The sequence below is a fragment of the Papio anubis genome, chromosome 16 (assembly GCF_008728515.1).
Source record: "Papio anubis isolate 15944 chromosome 16, Panubis1.0, whole genome shotgun sequence".
NCBI classification, from domain to species: Eukaryota; Metazoa; Chordata; class Mammalia; order Primates; family Cercopithecidae; genus Papio; species Papio anubis.
Window position 1 is genome coordinate 84,708,156 of NC_044991.1, and position 15,373 is coordinate 84,723,528.

At 44.1% G+C, this 15,373-nt stretch overlaps 1 protein-coding gene across 5 annotated transcripts in view; it reads right to left on the minus strand.

The window, feature by feature from the left end:
* Positions 1-14,224, minus strand: part of CTCFL (CCCTC-binding factor like) — a 32,389-nt gene extending 18,165 nt beyond the window's left edge. For 2 of the 5 annotated variants that reach the window (XM_021920905.2, XM_031656859.1), the window contains exons 1-6: positions 12,967-14,223; positions 12,352-12,574; positions 4,996-5,166; positions 4,238-4,371; positions 1,217-1,337; positions 102-251 (exon numbers count right to left, since the gene is read on the minus strand). In XM_021920905.2, coding sequence (XP_021776597.2) covers positions 102-251; positions 1,217-1,337; positions 4,238-4,371; positions 4,996-5,166; positions 12,352-12,574; positions 12,967-13,509 — 1,342 coding nt within the window. In that variant the 5' untranslated portion in view covers positions 13,510-14,223. Of the gene's footprint in view, positions 1-101; positions 252-1,216; positions 1,338-4,237; positions 4,372-4,995; positions 5,167-12,351; positions 12,575-12,966 lie in introns of all 5 variants that reach the window. The other 3 variants (XM_017944669.3, XM_021920904.2, XM_021920906.2) reach the window with 2 other exon arrangements.
* Between the last annotated feature and the right edge of the window lie 1,149 nt (positions 14,225-15,373).

Here is a 15,373-nt window from a genome sequence, read left to right on the forward strand (position 1 = left end):
CTCCCAGTATCAGGGCCAGTACATTGCAGGTACATAGGGCCTCGCTCCGAAGAGCCAGCAAATGCTGTAGTAAAAGAAACATCACTAAACCAGACACTCACGTAGGTCACTTTTCCGTGCAATGATGGTGGCACAATGGGGACACTGGTGTTTGGGGACGTTTTCGCCATGCTTCTGCAGAATATGTATTTTCATGGTCCCGCTCTGGGTGAAGCGGGTGTGGCAGATGTGGCACTCGTAAGGCTTCTCACCTGAGATGCAGACAACAAAGTGATTCCCCCTCCAGGCCTGATCCTTGCCAAAGGCTACCTGTGCTGAAAGTGTTTCTTTTGCCGTAAGCCTCCTTTATCAACCCCCTTCTCACTGGACAACCCCCAATTAGTATGAGACTCCCAAATCAAGCCCAGACAGCTTATGTCAAGTACGGCTGTGTCCATGATGGACCAGACACACGACTTCCTCGCATCTGGTGGCTACGCAAGAGTTCCATGTGGTTCACATCCATGGGGCTGTACGAAGAACCAAGAAGTACACATAAATGTATTCTTTACATAGTAAGACATCAAGTACCTCTGTTACAAAACCAGCACACTTTATGTTTTGCCTTAAAATTGAAGAATGAATTAAGGAGTTGACTTTTATTTATTTTTATTTACTTGTTTTTTGAAACAGGTTCTCACTCTGTCACCCAGGCTGGAGTGTGGTGGTGCAATGCTTGCTCACTGCAGCCTCAACCTCCTGAGTTCAAGTGATTCTCCTGCTTCAGCCTCCCAAGTAGCTGGGACCACAGGTGTGCACCACCAGGCCCGGCTAAGTTTTAAATTACTTGTAGAGACAGGGTCTCCCTAGGATGCCCAGGCTGGTCTCAAACTCCTGGACTCAAGGGATCCTCCTGCCTCAGCCTCCCAAAGTGCTGGGATTACAGGTTTGAGCCACTGTGCCTGGCCAGGAGTTGAGTTTTAAATACCCAAAAAATCTACGGAAGCGAATACTTTGTGTTTTACTCCACATAGTGGGGTTGTGGCACAGTGTCTATGCAGACTCTCTTACTGCTAAATAAAGGTAAAGGTACAGATCAAGATCCTCGTATCACAAAGGCACACAAAAATCCACTTTTGCCTTTGAACTTTAATTGTGCCCATAAAAAGTAATTTTTTAAAGCTTGCTTTAAGAGCTAACACTGTAGGTATCAAGCCTTCAGCACCAGAGCCCTTACCTGAGTGTGTTCTCATGTGGCGTTTCAGCTTGTAGGTGTCTCTGCTGGCGTAGCTGCACTGGCAACACTGAAAGGGGCGCTCCCCAGTGTGGGATCGGACGTGGCGCTTCAATTTACTTGCCTAATAAATACATAAATGATGTTCATAGAAATAGAAACTCAAAAGTGGCAGAGTCTTCCATTAATCAGCATTATACAAGAGATTTAAATTAATCAGATTTTAACATCAGAGCACCAGAGCATATTTCACTCACTGCAGAAAACATGAAAAAGTCATTACTTTTGATCATCTGTTATGGGTGATTTTATTTCATTTGATGTGTGTGCGTATAAGCTCCTGTAAGGTAATGGGCAGCAGTTCTGAAGGCTTTCGCATTCACCTTCACTTTAACCCTACCTGCTGAATGCCACACAGGATTGTATTTTCATTTCTAAGGCCATACATGCCCAATAGTTACAAAATTTAGATTACACTGTAAACGCACAAAGGCAAACATTTTGTTTTCCTTGCATAAAGTGAAAATCTTGAAACTCTAGCTCTTGTCAGGTGTGGTGGCTCACACCTCTAATCCCAGCACTTTGGGAGGCTGAGAGGGGTGGATCACCTGAGCTCAGGAGTTTGAGACCAGCCTGGGCAACATGGCAAAACCTGTTCTCTACCAAAAATTAAAAATGAGCTGGGCATGGTGGCACATGCCTGTGGTCCCAGCTACTTGAGAGGCTGAGGTTGCAATGAGCCAAAATCACGCCACTGCACTCCAACTAGCGTAACAGAGTGAGACCACGTCTCACAAAAATAAAAATAAAAATAAAAACGAAACCCTAGCTCTTTAATGGAGGAACACATGTATGTGTCGCCTCATGGTCACAAGTCCTGCAGACTCCACCCTGGCTGGCCCCAGCGTAACAGTGTGAGTGGAGGAAGGCATCCCTGGCTATTCAGCATTGGGGCCGTGTGACAGAGGGTTCCTATAAAGAATTAAATTTTAAGTAGAAGAAATTAAATTCTAATTTGAATAATTATGTATCCCAGGCAATCAGTTAAATAGCAAACAACATAATACCTCCCATTTGAGCATTCACTGCCTGACTGGTTTATTGCCTTCTAGAACTATTCTTATTCTGTATTTGTGTATCACAGGCCCTTATCTACTGCTAGCAGGAAATGGGGCCATCAGCTATAGGCGGACTACAGACATCAGGAAGCTGCATCAGTCCTGCTGGTGACCCAGGGATGCCACACTCCATCTGTCTCCCCAGTAAGTGGTGAGCACACAGAAGCCTAAGGAACACTCAAGAACAAAAGGTGGCTTAGGATGGAAGACAACAGCCAAGCCAAAAAATTTCACTTAGATTTTCAGAAGAAAAGTGAATGCCTTCAAGTATATTAGAAAGCAAAACAAAAAGAATTTAAAAAACTGTATAGCATGAAAGTTTTCAGGAAGATAAGTGGTGTGAATGAGCAAAGAAGGCCATTAAAAAGACTATGGATGACTCTTAAAGGTGGGATAGGAGGACGAGGGAATTCAAAAAGTTCAAAAGCCTTTTTTTTTTTTTTTTTTTTTTTTTGAGATGGTGTCTCACTCTCATCCAGACTGGAATGTGCGATCTTGGCTCACTGCAACCTCTGCCTCCCAGGTTCAAGTCATTTTCCTGCCTCAGCCTCCTGAGTAGCTAGGACTACAGGCATGTGCCACCACACCTGGCTAATTTTTTGTATTTTTAGTAGAGACAGGGTTTCATCATGTTGGCCAGGCTGGTTTTGAACTCCTGACCTCAAGCAATCTGCTTGCCTCGGCCTCCCAAAGTGCTGAGATTACAGGCGTGAGCCACCACACCTGGCCAATTCAAAAGCTTTTTTTAAAAAAGGGGCACATCTGCATCACAGCTCTGATCCATTCCTGCTGGCATTTTTGTCACGGGATGGGATGAGGGAACAAACAAGCATGGCAAGACTTGAGGAGACTGCAAAAATGGGGGGCTACGGCAGCAGTAGAGACGTCTGTGCTGAGGCCACCTCCCACAGGCTACGTGCAGACCGCTGGCGCTGGGGGAGGGTCTCGTGGACCTGGGAAGTTTGTACTGAGCACTGGCAGGGCACCAACAAAAAGTCCACTCCAGGCTTAGGATCCCCAGGTGACTCTGTTCCCTGAACCCTCCATTTTGCATTCTCATACTACAATCACAACCTTTAACTCAGATGAGAAATAATTTTTTTAAAAAATTGTAACAGCAAAAAAAAGTTCCTGGAATCAAATTCTGACCCTAACCATGAAATTTCCTAATTTGTGAAACCCGGCTGCACTGTTACTATATTTAATCTTCAGCTGTTCCCTTTAACTTAGTTCCATTTGAGTGTACTGTTGACCCAGTCCCGACCAGGCTCAAAACCGGGCCTCAGTCTGTTTCCCAACACACTGTGGGACCCTGAAAATTAACTGGTGGAAACTGGCATTGCCTAGTAAAAGCAGCACTCTGCCTGTTTCACGTGAGTACTACTAAACCCATTAGAAGACACAAATAAAGCAAATTAATTAAAATGACTATGGCACATCTGAAGTTTGAAACAGGCGGTCTCTAATTCAGAACAGAAATGGCTCTGCTTAAATCTTCAAGCAAGTTGCTTTGTATCTAATCAAGCTCAAAAATTTCAGCCAATATTCAGATGGGATCTGCATTCTACGTTAAAGCAAATACATTTTGATTCTGTGGCCCTGAGTACTAGATAAAATGCAGAACTTTTAAACAAATCTGGGACTTATTTCTTGACTACAAGGAGTTTATTTGTAATTTGTACACCTTTACATATTATTTTCACTAATTAGTAATCAAAGAAACATAGAAATCCAATTTTCTATTTTAACTTCATAAAAGATAATGCATATTATTTCCTGCATAAATTTTATACGAATAATAAAAAGCCTGTTTGTAACAGATTCTACTGTTAGTTACACTTGGCATAACTTGTACAGCAGCCTCTACTAAGATGCCATGAAGCTTCAAGTCCAAGAATGGCTTTACCTCCACACTGGCATACTTGCACATGGAACATTTAAAGGGCTTCTCATGAGTATGTTTATAGCGCCTGTGTCGAACGAGTTCTCCACTGGTGACAAACGCCATGTTGCAGTCATTACACTTATAGGGCCTGGTTCCTGTAGGATCACATAGTTCATACTTTTAAAACAAGACTTAACCACAAAAGTTCCAAGGAATTCATAGCTTTTTAATTACACTCAATCTTAAAAATGCTTTAAAAATTAAGAAGAGGCTCTCTAAACTACAAATACCGCAGATGCATGTGAGAAAAATCTTTGTGACAGTATTTTTAATGGAAATTCAAGAAAAAAAAGACAAAACTACAGTATAAAATGTTACACGATTCTACTGTAGAAATTGGTGGATTCACATTCTTTTTTTTTTTTTTTTTGAGACGGAGTCTTGCTCTGTCGCCCAGGCTGGAGTGCGGTGGCGCAATCTCCACTCACTGCAAGCTCCGCCTCCCGGGTTTACGCCATTCTCCTGCCTCAGCCTCCTGTGTGGCTGGGACTACAGGCGCCCGCCACCGCGCCCGGCTAATTTTTGTATTTTTAGTAGAGACGGGGTTTCACCGTGTTAGCCAGGATGGTCTTGATCTCCTGACCTCGTGATCCGCCCATCTCGGCCTCCCAAAGTGCTGGGATTACAGGCGTGAGCCACCGCGCCCGGCCGGATTCACATTCTTAACATAAGCCTTAACACACATTATTCCACAGAAAGAGCCCTCCCGGCAGTTTTACCTGTGTGGGTGTTAACATGGTTCCGCAGCAGAGTGACCGTACGGAAGGTTTTCAGGCACAGGTGACACAGGTGAGGCTTCTCATTGGTGTGAGTTTTCATATGACGATTAAAACTCGACATTCTAGAAGAGGTGAACATGCAGACATCACAGTGGAAGGTTCGTTTTGCTCCTATAGGCAGGAAATAGTTTATGTATGTTAGAAGTTCAAATTCCATTTAAACACTTGAAAGTAAATCAGCACATCATCTTTTCAACTAATATGGGAACTGAACAATAGAACATGCTATTTATATTCATAAGCTGATGGAAGCAATTCAGGACGCCATGTTCCTGGATAATGCATTTTCGCTGTTTCAAGATGCACCAATGTCTGGTTTCTGGGCGCAGAGTGGACTAGGTACTCTGCTCATCCTTCTTTCTGAGAAAAAAAATGCTAGGGAGGACATGCCTGAACATTTCAGAATGTCTTGTAGACCCAAGGAGACACGAGAAAAGGCACACCACCTACCTCAAGTGGGGCGCCCAAGAAGAGATTCACCTATAAAAATGTGGCCCTGCATTCTCTGTAGGGTGAACTGAAGACAACCCGTCCTATCCCTGCATCCTTCTCTCCAGCCAGGGCACTGCGAGAAAAACCATCTAGAATGGTGCCATCCAAAACCATAGCCATGAGTCATGTGTGACTCTTAAATTTGGACTTTAACTAATTAAAATTAAATGTAATTAAACATTTAGTCAGTTAAGTGACAAAGTGAGACCCTGTCTCAAAAAACAAAAAGAAGCATGAAAATGATGCTTCATCATATTGAGAATACCAATAGGTAAAATTTATTTTTAAAAAATGAGAACTTCTGGAATTGAAAAATACAATAAGTGAAATGAAAAATTCAACAGAGGGACTCAACAGCAGAGCTGAGCAAAAAGAAGGAAGACTCAGTGAACCTGAAGACAGGTTAACTGAGATTGTTCAGTTTGAGGGAAAGAAAGAAAAAAATGAACAAAGAAAAATGAAAACAGCCTAAGAGATCTGTGGGACATGATCAAGCACACCGACATATGCACAATGGGAGACCCAAGGTGACACAGGAGAAGAGAAGAAATGATTGCCAAAAACTCCCCAAATTTGACAAAAAATCTACACATCCAAAAGCTTAATAAATTTCAAGTAGGATAAAGTCAAAGAGATTCACATCAAGACACATCATAATCAGACTGCTGAAAGACAAAAAGTGAATCTTGAAAGCAGCAAGAAAGACAGACACACCTTGTCACATACATGGGATTGTCAATAAGATTAATGGCTGATTTATCATCAGAAACCACGGAGGCCAGAAAGCAGTGGAATGACATTCAATGTGCCGTAAGAAAAAAAGCATCAAACAAGAATTCTACGTCTGACAAAACCACCCTTCAAAAATGAAGGAGAAATTAAGATATTCCCAGAAAATCAGAAACTAAGCAAGTCTGTCATTGGCAGATCTATCCTCTGAAAAATGCTAGAGAGACTCCAACAGGCTGAAATGAAAGGACACCAAACAATAACTCAAATCCATATGAAAATATAAAGACAGTGATAAAAGTAACAACATATGCAAATATAAAAGACAATATTCATGCATTTTTTTTTTTTTTTGGAGACGGAGTCTCGCTGTGTCGCCCAGGCTGGAGTGCAGTGGCGCGATCTCGGCTCACTGCAAGCTCCGCCTCCCGGGTTCACGCCATTCTCCCGCCTCAGCCTCCGAGTAGCTGGGACTACAGGCGCCGCCACCACGCCCGGCTAGTTTTTTTTTTATTTTTATTTTTAGTAGAGACGGGGTTTCACCATGTTAGCCAGGATGGTCTCGATCTCCTGACCTCGTGATCCACCCGCCTCGGCCTCCCAAAGTGCTGGGATTACAGGCTTGAGCCACCGCGCCCGGCCACTCATGCGTTTTTTTTACTTGTAATCCTCTCTTTTCCTGTCTGACTCAAAGACAGAATAAAGCAATAATTATAAATCTATGTTGATGGCATATAATTTATAAAGATACGCTCTGTGGCAATAACAACAGAAAGTGGAGTGGGGAATGGAATTATATAAGTAAAGTTTTTTTACATACTATTGAAATTAAATTGCCATTAATCTAAACCAGATTATTATGAATTGAGATGTTAAATGTAACACCAAGGACAACTAAAGAAAGTAACTCAAAAATATATAGTAAAATAAATAATAAAATAATTAAAATGATACACTTGGCAGTGGCTATTCAACACAAAAGAAAGCAGTAATGAAAGAACTGAGGAATAAAAGATGTGACATTTAAAAAACAAATACAGAAATAAGGAAGTCCTTTTTTATCAGTAAAGAGATTAAACTCTCCAATGCAAAGGTAAGGACTGGCAGAAAGGACACTAAACAATATGCAATTATTTGTCTTCTACAAAAGACTCATTTTAGATTCGAAGACAAATAGGCTGAAAGTAAAAAGATAGAGAAAGATATTCCATACAAACAGTAACCAAAAGAGTACTAGAATGGCTATACAAATATCAGACTATATTAAGACAAAATTGTTGTAAAAGACAAAAGGACGTTATATAATAATGAACGGGTCAATCTATCATAAAGATACAACAATTATAAACATATATGTGGCCAGGCGCATATGTGACTCAAACCTGTAATCCCAGCACTTGGGAGGCTGAGGCAGGCAGATCATTTGAGGTCAAGAGTTCAAGACCAGCCTGGACAACATGGTGAAACCTCATCTCTACTAAAAATACAAAAATTAGCTGGGTGTAGTTGTGCATATCTATAATCCCAGCTGACTCAGGAGGCTGAGGCAGAATTGCTAGAACCCAGGAGACAGAGGTTGCAGTGAGCCAAGACTGTGCCACTGTACTCCAGCCTGGCGACAAAGTGAGACTCCATCTCAAAACAACCCAACAAACTCCCCTCCCCGCCAAAAATAGATGCACCTAATAACACTCCCAAAATACTTGAAGCAAACGGAACAAAATTGAAGGTAGGAACAGGTAATTCAATAATAGTTGCAGACCTCAACACCTCACTTTAAACAATGGACAGAACTAGACAAGGTCAGTGAGGAAACAGAAGCTTAAGTCACACTATAAACCAAATAGACAAAACAGACATCTACAGAACATCCCACCCAGCAACACTGGAATAGACATTGTTCTGAGGTGCATAGGGACGATTCTCTAGGATAGACCACATGTGAAGTTACAAACATATTGAGACACACCTATCTTAATAAATTTAAAAAGACAAACTGAGCCAGGCATGGTGGCTCACGCCTGTAATCCAGCACTTTGGGAGGCTCAGATGGGAGGACCGCTTGAGGCCAAAAGTTCAAGACTAGCCCAGACAACATAATGAGACTCCATCTCTACAATTTTTTAAAAATTAGCTGCGTGTGGTAGTGTGTGCCTCTTGTCCTAGCTACTTGCGACGCTGAAGTAGGGGTTCAAGGTTACAGTGAGCTATGCTTGTAACACTGCACTCCAGCCTGGGCAACAGAGCAAGAACCTGTCTCTAAAACAAACAAACCAACCAAAAAAATCAAAATATGTTCTGTGTTTTCTGACTATAATAAAATGAAATTAGAAATGAATACCAAGGGAAATTCAGAAGATTCACATAAACATGGAAGTCAAAAAACACACTCCCAAATGACAAATGGGTCAAAGTAGAAATAACAAGAAAATTATTAAGTTCTTTGAGATGAACGAAAGTGAAAACATGAGATACCAAGAGTTATAGAATGCACCCAAGGCAGTGCTCAGAGGAAAATTTTTAGCTATAAACACTTACATTAAAAAAGAAAAAATATTTCAAATAACCTAACTTTACACTTTGAGGAACTAGAAAAAGAAGATAAATCTAAATGCAAAGCTAGTAGAAAAAGAAAATATTAAGATTAGAGAGAAAAAAATTAGAGAAAACCAACAAAACCACCAAAAGTTGGTTCTTCGAAAAGATCGACACTGACAAACCTTTATCTAGACTTGTGACTGAGGGGGTAAAAAAGAGAATACTCAAATTGCTAAAATCAGGAAGAAAAGTGGGAACATTCTTACCAATCTTACAGAAATAAAAATGTTTATAATAGAATACTATGAACAATTATATGCCAACAAATTAAATAATACAGATGAAATAGAAAATTCCTAGAAACACACAAACTACTAAAAATGATTTAAGAAGAAACAGAAAATTGGAATAGACCTGTATCAGTAAAGACAGTGAGTCATTAATCAACAAACTTCCAAGAAAGAAAACCCCAGGACCAAATCGCTTCACTGATTAAGTCTACCAAATGCTTAAATATTAATGCCAATCCTCTAAATCTTCAAAAAAGGGAGGAAACACTTCTTCCCAATGAATTACACGAGGCCAGTATTACTTACATACTAACGCCAGACAAAGACATCAAAAGAAGACTACAGACCAATATTCCTAGTGAATACAGATGCAAAAATCTTTAGCAGAACACTAGCAAACCAAATCAAGCAGCATATTAAAAGGATTATATACCATAACCAAGTTGAGATTTTCTGCAGGAATAAAAGGGTGGTTCAACATATGTGAATCAATCAGTGTAATATACCATATTAACAGAATGAAGAAAAAAAGAACAACACATGATCATCTCAATAAATGCAGAAAAATCATTTCATATAATCCAACACCGTTTTCTTGATAAAATGCTCAACAAACTTGGAATAGAAGGTTTACAGGTTGAGTTGTGACCCCTGCAAAAATACGTGAAGTCCTCAGGCCAGATACCTGTGAATGTGATCTTATGTACAAAAAGGGTCTTTGCAGATGTAATCAAGTTAAGCTGAGGTCATACTGGATGAAGGTGGGTCATAAGCCAATGTGACTGGCGTACTTATAAGAAGAGGAAAAGAGATACACACAGGGAAGCACAGAAATAATTCCATGTGATAACAGAGGCAGAGACTGGAGTAATGCATCTGCAAGCCAATGAATGGCATGACTGCTGGCAACCAGAAGCTAAGAGAAAGGCATGAAATATATTCTCCCCGACAGCCTTCCAAGAGAGCATGGCTTTGCCAACACCTCGAGTTCACACTCGTAGCTTCCAGAACTGTGAGAGGTATGTTTCTGTGGTTTGAAGCCACTCAGTTGGTGGTGCTTTGTCATGGCATCCCTGGGAAGCCGATACAGTGCCAGTTAAAAATGAGCCAAAGATTTGAATAGCCATTTTTTCCAAAGAAAATACGTAAGAGGCCAATGATCACATGAAGAGATACTCAACACCCTTAGTCATTAGAGAAATGGAAACCAAAATTACGAGATACCTCTTCACACCTGCTAGGATGGCTATAATTAAACGATAACAACAAATGGAAAGTAAGTTGGTGAGGATGTGGAAAAACTGGAAACTACACACACTGCTGGTGCAAATTCAAATTGGTGCGGCTGCTATGGAAAACAGTGTGGCAGCTCCTCAAAAAGTTAAACATAGAGTAACCACATCATCCAGCAATTCCACTCCTAAGTATATACTCAAAAGGATTGGAAACTGGTGCTCAAATGAAAAATTTGTACACAGATGGTCATAACAGCACCATTCACACTTGCTGAAAAGTGGACACAATTGCGGTGTGTAATCAATGAAGGAATGGATAAATAAAATGTGCTGTACCCATACAGGGATTATTAGCCATTAAAAACGAATGAAGCGCTGACACATGCTACAATACCAACAAACCCTCCAAACATTATGCTAAGCTCAAGAGTCTAGACACGAAAGGCACATGGTATACATATATGATTCAGCTTCCGGAAAATGTGCAGAACAGGAAAATCTATGGAAACAAAAAGCAGATTAGTGGTAGCCAGGAATGGAGTAGGAAGTGACTGCCTAAGGGGTACAGGCCTCTTATTGGAGTGATCCAAATATTCTGGAATTCAGACAGTGGTGATGGTTCTACAAATTTGTAAATACATCAAAAACCTAAAAATGAGCTAAAAATTGTAAAACTTGGGGTGTAAAACTCTTGATTTAAACACATGAGAAACTACCATATATCAAAAGGCTGCAAACTCAACCACCTATGGAAGGCAGAGGCCAGAAACCTGAGTGAAAGGTCCTGACCACATGTAAGAATGGGGTGGTGGTAGCAGTGTGTTTGGGCGGCATTCTCCTTTTCTAAACTGAGTCACCTTCCAATCCCAGGCACCTGTTGCCAGGAGGAAGGAAACTGTGCCAAATGTTGCCAGATATAATTTAAAAGAGCTAGAAATTGCAATTTTGGGGGTGAAATATGTTGATTTAAATATATTAGTGAGAAACTAATATTAAAAAAAATAAGGCTGGGCACAGTGGCTCATGCCTGTAATCCCAGCACTTTGGGAGGCCAAGGTGGGCGGATCACAAGGTCAGCAGATCGAGACCATCCTGGCTAATACGGTGAAACCCTGTCTCTACTAAAACTTAAAAAAAAATTAGCTGGGCCTGGTAGTGGGAGCCTGTAGTCCCAGCTACTCGGGAGGCTGAGGCAGGAGAATGGCGTGAACCCGGGAGGCGGAGTTTGCAGTGAGCCGAGATCGTGCCACTGCACTCCAGCCTGGGTGACAGAGCGAGACTCCGTCTCAAAAAAAAAAAAAAAAAAAAAAAAAAAGCCAAACAAATAATTTTCGTAGGACAAACTCATCCATCCTGTGGGCTGCTGGAATGCAATCTCAGTTTAATAAGGCTTTAATATTGCTTCAGGGTCTTCCTAATCTGAACCCATCCACCTTTCTGAGCACCTACCTCCTACCCACCCAGCTCTATAGACACAGTAGAGCTCTCCACCCTCACATACAAAGTAGATACTTCCAGACCTACACACCCAGACCACTTCCTAGTGCCTGGAATCCTGATCCCCATCTTAATGGCTTCTTTGTCCTGGACTCACCTAAATATCACCTCCCTTAGAAGGCACCCTCCACTGCTTCCTGAAGGAGGAATTGCTCCTTCTCTTGGCCCCGAAGCACACGAGGCCTCATCACCTGTCCTGTAATGACTTGTCCCCCATATCCCTCTGGGGCTGCAAACTAGACAGCAGAGACCAGGGCTTGGCCTTCTTTGCTTACGTGCACAAGGTTTTGTGGGAACATTTTTACTGTGCTTTCAAAACGTTTGTGTGCAAAGTGCAAAACCCTTCTGGATTTGATTCACAATTCAGAATATTAGTTTAAAATTTCTCCCATTTCCTGACCATTTGAAAGTAACTAAAAGTCGACCACTTAAAACTTCAATTACCATCACCTTCCCATAAAGAAAAACAGCGGCCCAGTTTTATGGAGTGTATTCTATGAGATGAACTGGCCTACCCTTTGTCTTTCTTTGATTTTTTGTAGATTTGGCCTTTTCAACATCTGTTTGATCAGTTGTAGGTTGATCTTCTTGTTCTTCCACATTTAAATTTGAAATTGTGAGAACAATTTCGTCACTTCTTTCATCTCCTGACATTGTTTCCACAAAAAAGAGCTGTTCCTTTGTTCTTTCAGCCAATCTTTCAATCAATAACTGGTTCTTCTCCTGCCCTTCTTGGAGCTAATAAACAACAATAAATATTCAAACAAATATGATACTATTCATTTCAATATAATTAGATTTTTGCCTGGATGAACTACAGAATACAAAAAGAAAAGCAAAAGTTGAAGATTATGCATCACAATGTTAATTATTTAGCATCGGGGTTGCGGCAGTGAAACTTAACACCTTTTTTTTTAAAAACCTAATGCACCTTACAGTATTCCAATTAGCACAACTTTTAAAACTTTTTAAAAAAAGAACCTAAGAACTCTCAGGATTTTCCTGGGATGTATTTTTACTGCCTTTAACTTGCAACTGCAAAATACCTTGTCCAGACATAATATTGCATAAAAGCCGACTTCAATTTGTTCTTTTTCATGTAAGGCGTTGTTTATTAAAACCAGCTTTACCTTAATCAGTCCAGCACTTTCAGCCAGGCTCACCGCTAACTTACTGTCTTCACTGGCCACCATCACATTCTCCTCTAGAGCGTGGAACTGCAACACCTCCATCTCTTGCAGGGAGTACAGCTCTTGCTGGATACTAATGGCCACATACTGCTGCAGGCTCTGCCGGGGGCCTTCCTCAAGCCACAGCAACCCAGGGCCAGCCTGTTGCACCATCACCTGCACCCCTTCTTGCTGCTGTATGCTCAGCAAGCTCATATCCTGCAACTCCACAGCTTCAGAAGTGAAGTGCACCGTCTGCAGGGTCAACATGTGCTTCTCACTCTCCTCTGAGGTGGCCGGCACCAGCTCCACTTCTTCCTCCAGGACGCTGTCCTGGAGGGCCCCAGAGGTACACGCGGCCTCCAACTCACTAGGGCTCCGATGGTCTTTCTCTCTGCACACTCCGTCTTTTTCCTCCTCCTTCAGGCCTTTTTCTGGCATCAACTCGAGTTCTTTGATTTTGGTGAATTGCTCAGAAAGGACAGAGATCTCAGTAGCTGCCATGATGACTTGGCCTGTTTGAGAAATAAGCGATTTTCATAGGGGAAGAAGTGGCGGGGGGAGGATATGAGGAGGGATGGGGGGTGCTGGAGCCTAGCAAGCTTTGGAGTTGAAACAAGGTCTGGCCTCAAAAGGCTTTGGACCTAGTAGGGTCAGAACAATGCTGATCTTGCCTGGGTCTAGGAGGGGGTCGAGGCTAAGCAGAATTTAGGCTAAAGCAGGATTTTGTACAAAACTCTAGAAACGAACAGGTTTGGGGCCAGCACACATCCTGTGCCTCGTAAGGTTCCACCTGAGCAGGCTCTGGACCAGTGCATAGCATATCCTGGGCCTAGCAAGGTTAGGCCTGAGCAGGTCTGGTCAGTGAACATCCTGGGCCTAGCAAGGTTTGGGCCCAGCAGGCTCTCGGCCAGTGCACATCCTGGGCCTAGCAACTTTCAGGTCCAAGCAGGAACTCGGCCAGTGCACAACCTGGGCCTAGCCAGGTTTGGGCCCGAGCAGGCCCTGGGCCAGTGCATCTCCTGGGCCTAGCGAGGTTCAGGCTGGGCCTAGCGAGGTTCGGGCCCCGAGCAGGCATTCCCCTCGTGCATGGTTCTAGACACAGCACCCTCAGAGCAAGGCAGGCTTTGGGCCTAGTGGCCTCGAGCCCACCCAGACTTGGCCAAGCAGGTCTCGACGAGGCCAAGCACACCCCTTCGGAGGCCTGGCAGTGCCCCTGCTTTACTCTGCCCAACACGCCCCGCCCTGACCCTCCTGGGCAGCCCCTCAGCGTCTGCCGCCCGCCCTTGGGCCTTTCCGTCCAGCCCCTCCCTCCGCCCACACCCAGAACAGCCCATGCTCTTGGAGGAGAACAGGTGGGCCTGACCCTACCCAGGACTGGCCCCTCACCGCGGAAGGCGTGGCCGGAGTGCCCGGCCCACTCCGTCTGTGGCTTGTGGGCTCTGCCTCGTGCACCGCGTGCTGCAGCCCACAGCCCGCCGCCGCAGGGCTGGCGCGAGAGTGGAGGGTGGCAGTGCGCAGGCGCAGAGCGGAAAAGAGGGGGCGCGAAGGGGGTGGAGCCAGGCGGGGTTGGGGGAGGGGTGGTGTACTTTGGGGGGAGGCGGAGCTGCGAGGGGGAGGGGAGTAGGGAGGGGGAGGACCCCGCAGGGGGCACCGATGGACCTTGGGGGGTGGATGAGGAGGGGAGGAGGGCCCCACATAGGGAACTGGGAGACCTTGGTGGGCGGTGGATAAGAAGGGGAGGAGAGCCTGCGGTGCCGGAAGACCTGGGAGGGGGGCGCCTAAGGAGGAGCGTCCTGCAGGGGGCACGGAAATACCTCGGGGTTGAGGTGGATGCGGAAGGGAGGAGGGCCCCGCAGGGGGTGCTGGGGGAGACGGGGTAGGGAGCTAAGGAGGGCACGAGGGCCTGCAGGGGGCCTGGGAGACCTGAGGAGGAATGGATAAGGAGGGGAGGAGGGCCAGCAGGAGGCACTAAGATCCGGGGGGGGATCGGGGGGGGGGGGAGGCCCTGCAGGGGGCGCTGGCAGATCTGGAGTCGGGGGAGGATAAGGAGGGGAAGTGGGAGAGGAGGGGGAAGGGGGTGCCTAGAGACTTGGGTGGGAAATGGACGTAGAGGAAACTGGGCCGGGAGAGACCTTACAAGGATTCCAAGAAATGGGTTGGGGTGGGCTGGACAGGGCAGGAGTGGAGGATGAGGAGGGCCTTCTATGAGCCCCGGAGACCTGAGCAGGAGCTAGGTGGGGGCTAGGAATGTGCAGGAAAGGAGACGTGGAAGGAAGGGGAGATAGGGCATCAGGGATGATGGAGATTGACAGGGACCCCAGAGGTGGGGGTCGGGAAATGGGGATGGAAATAAATGGAAAAAAAG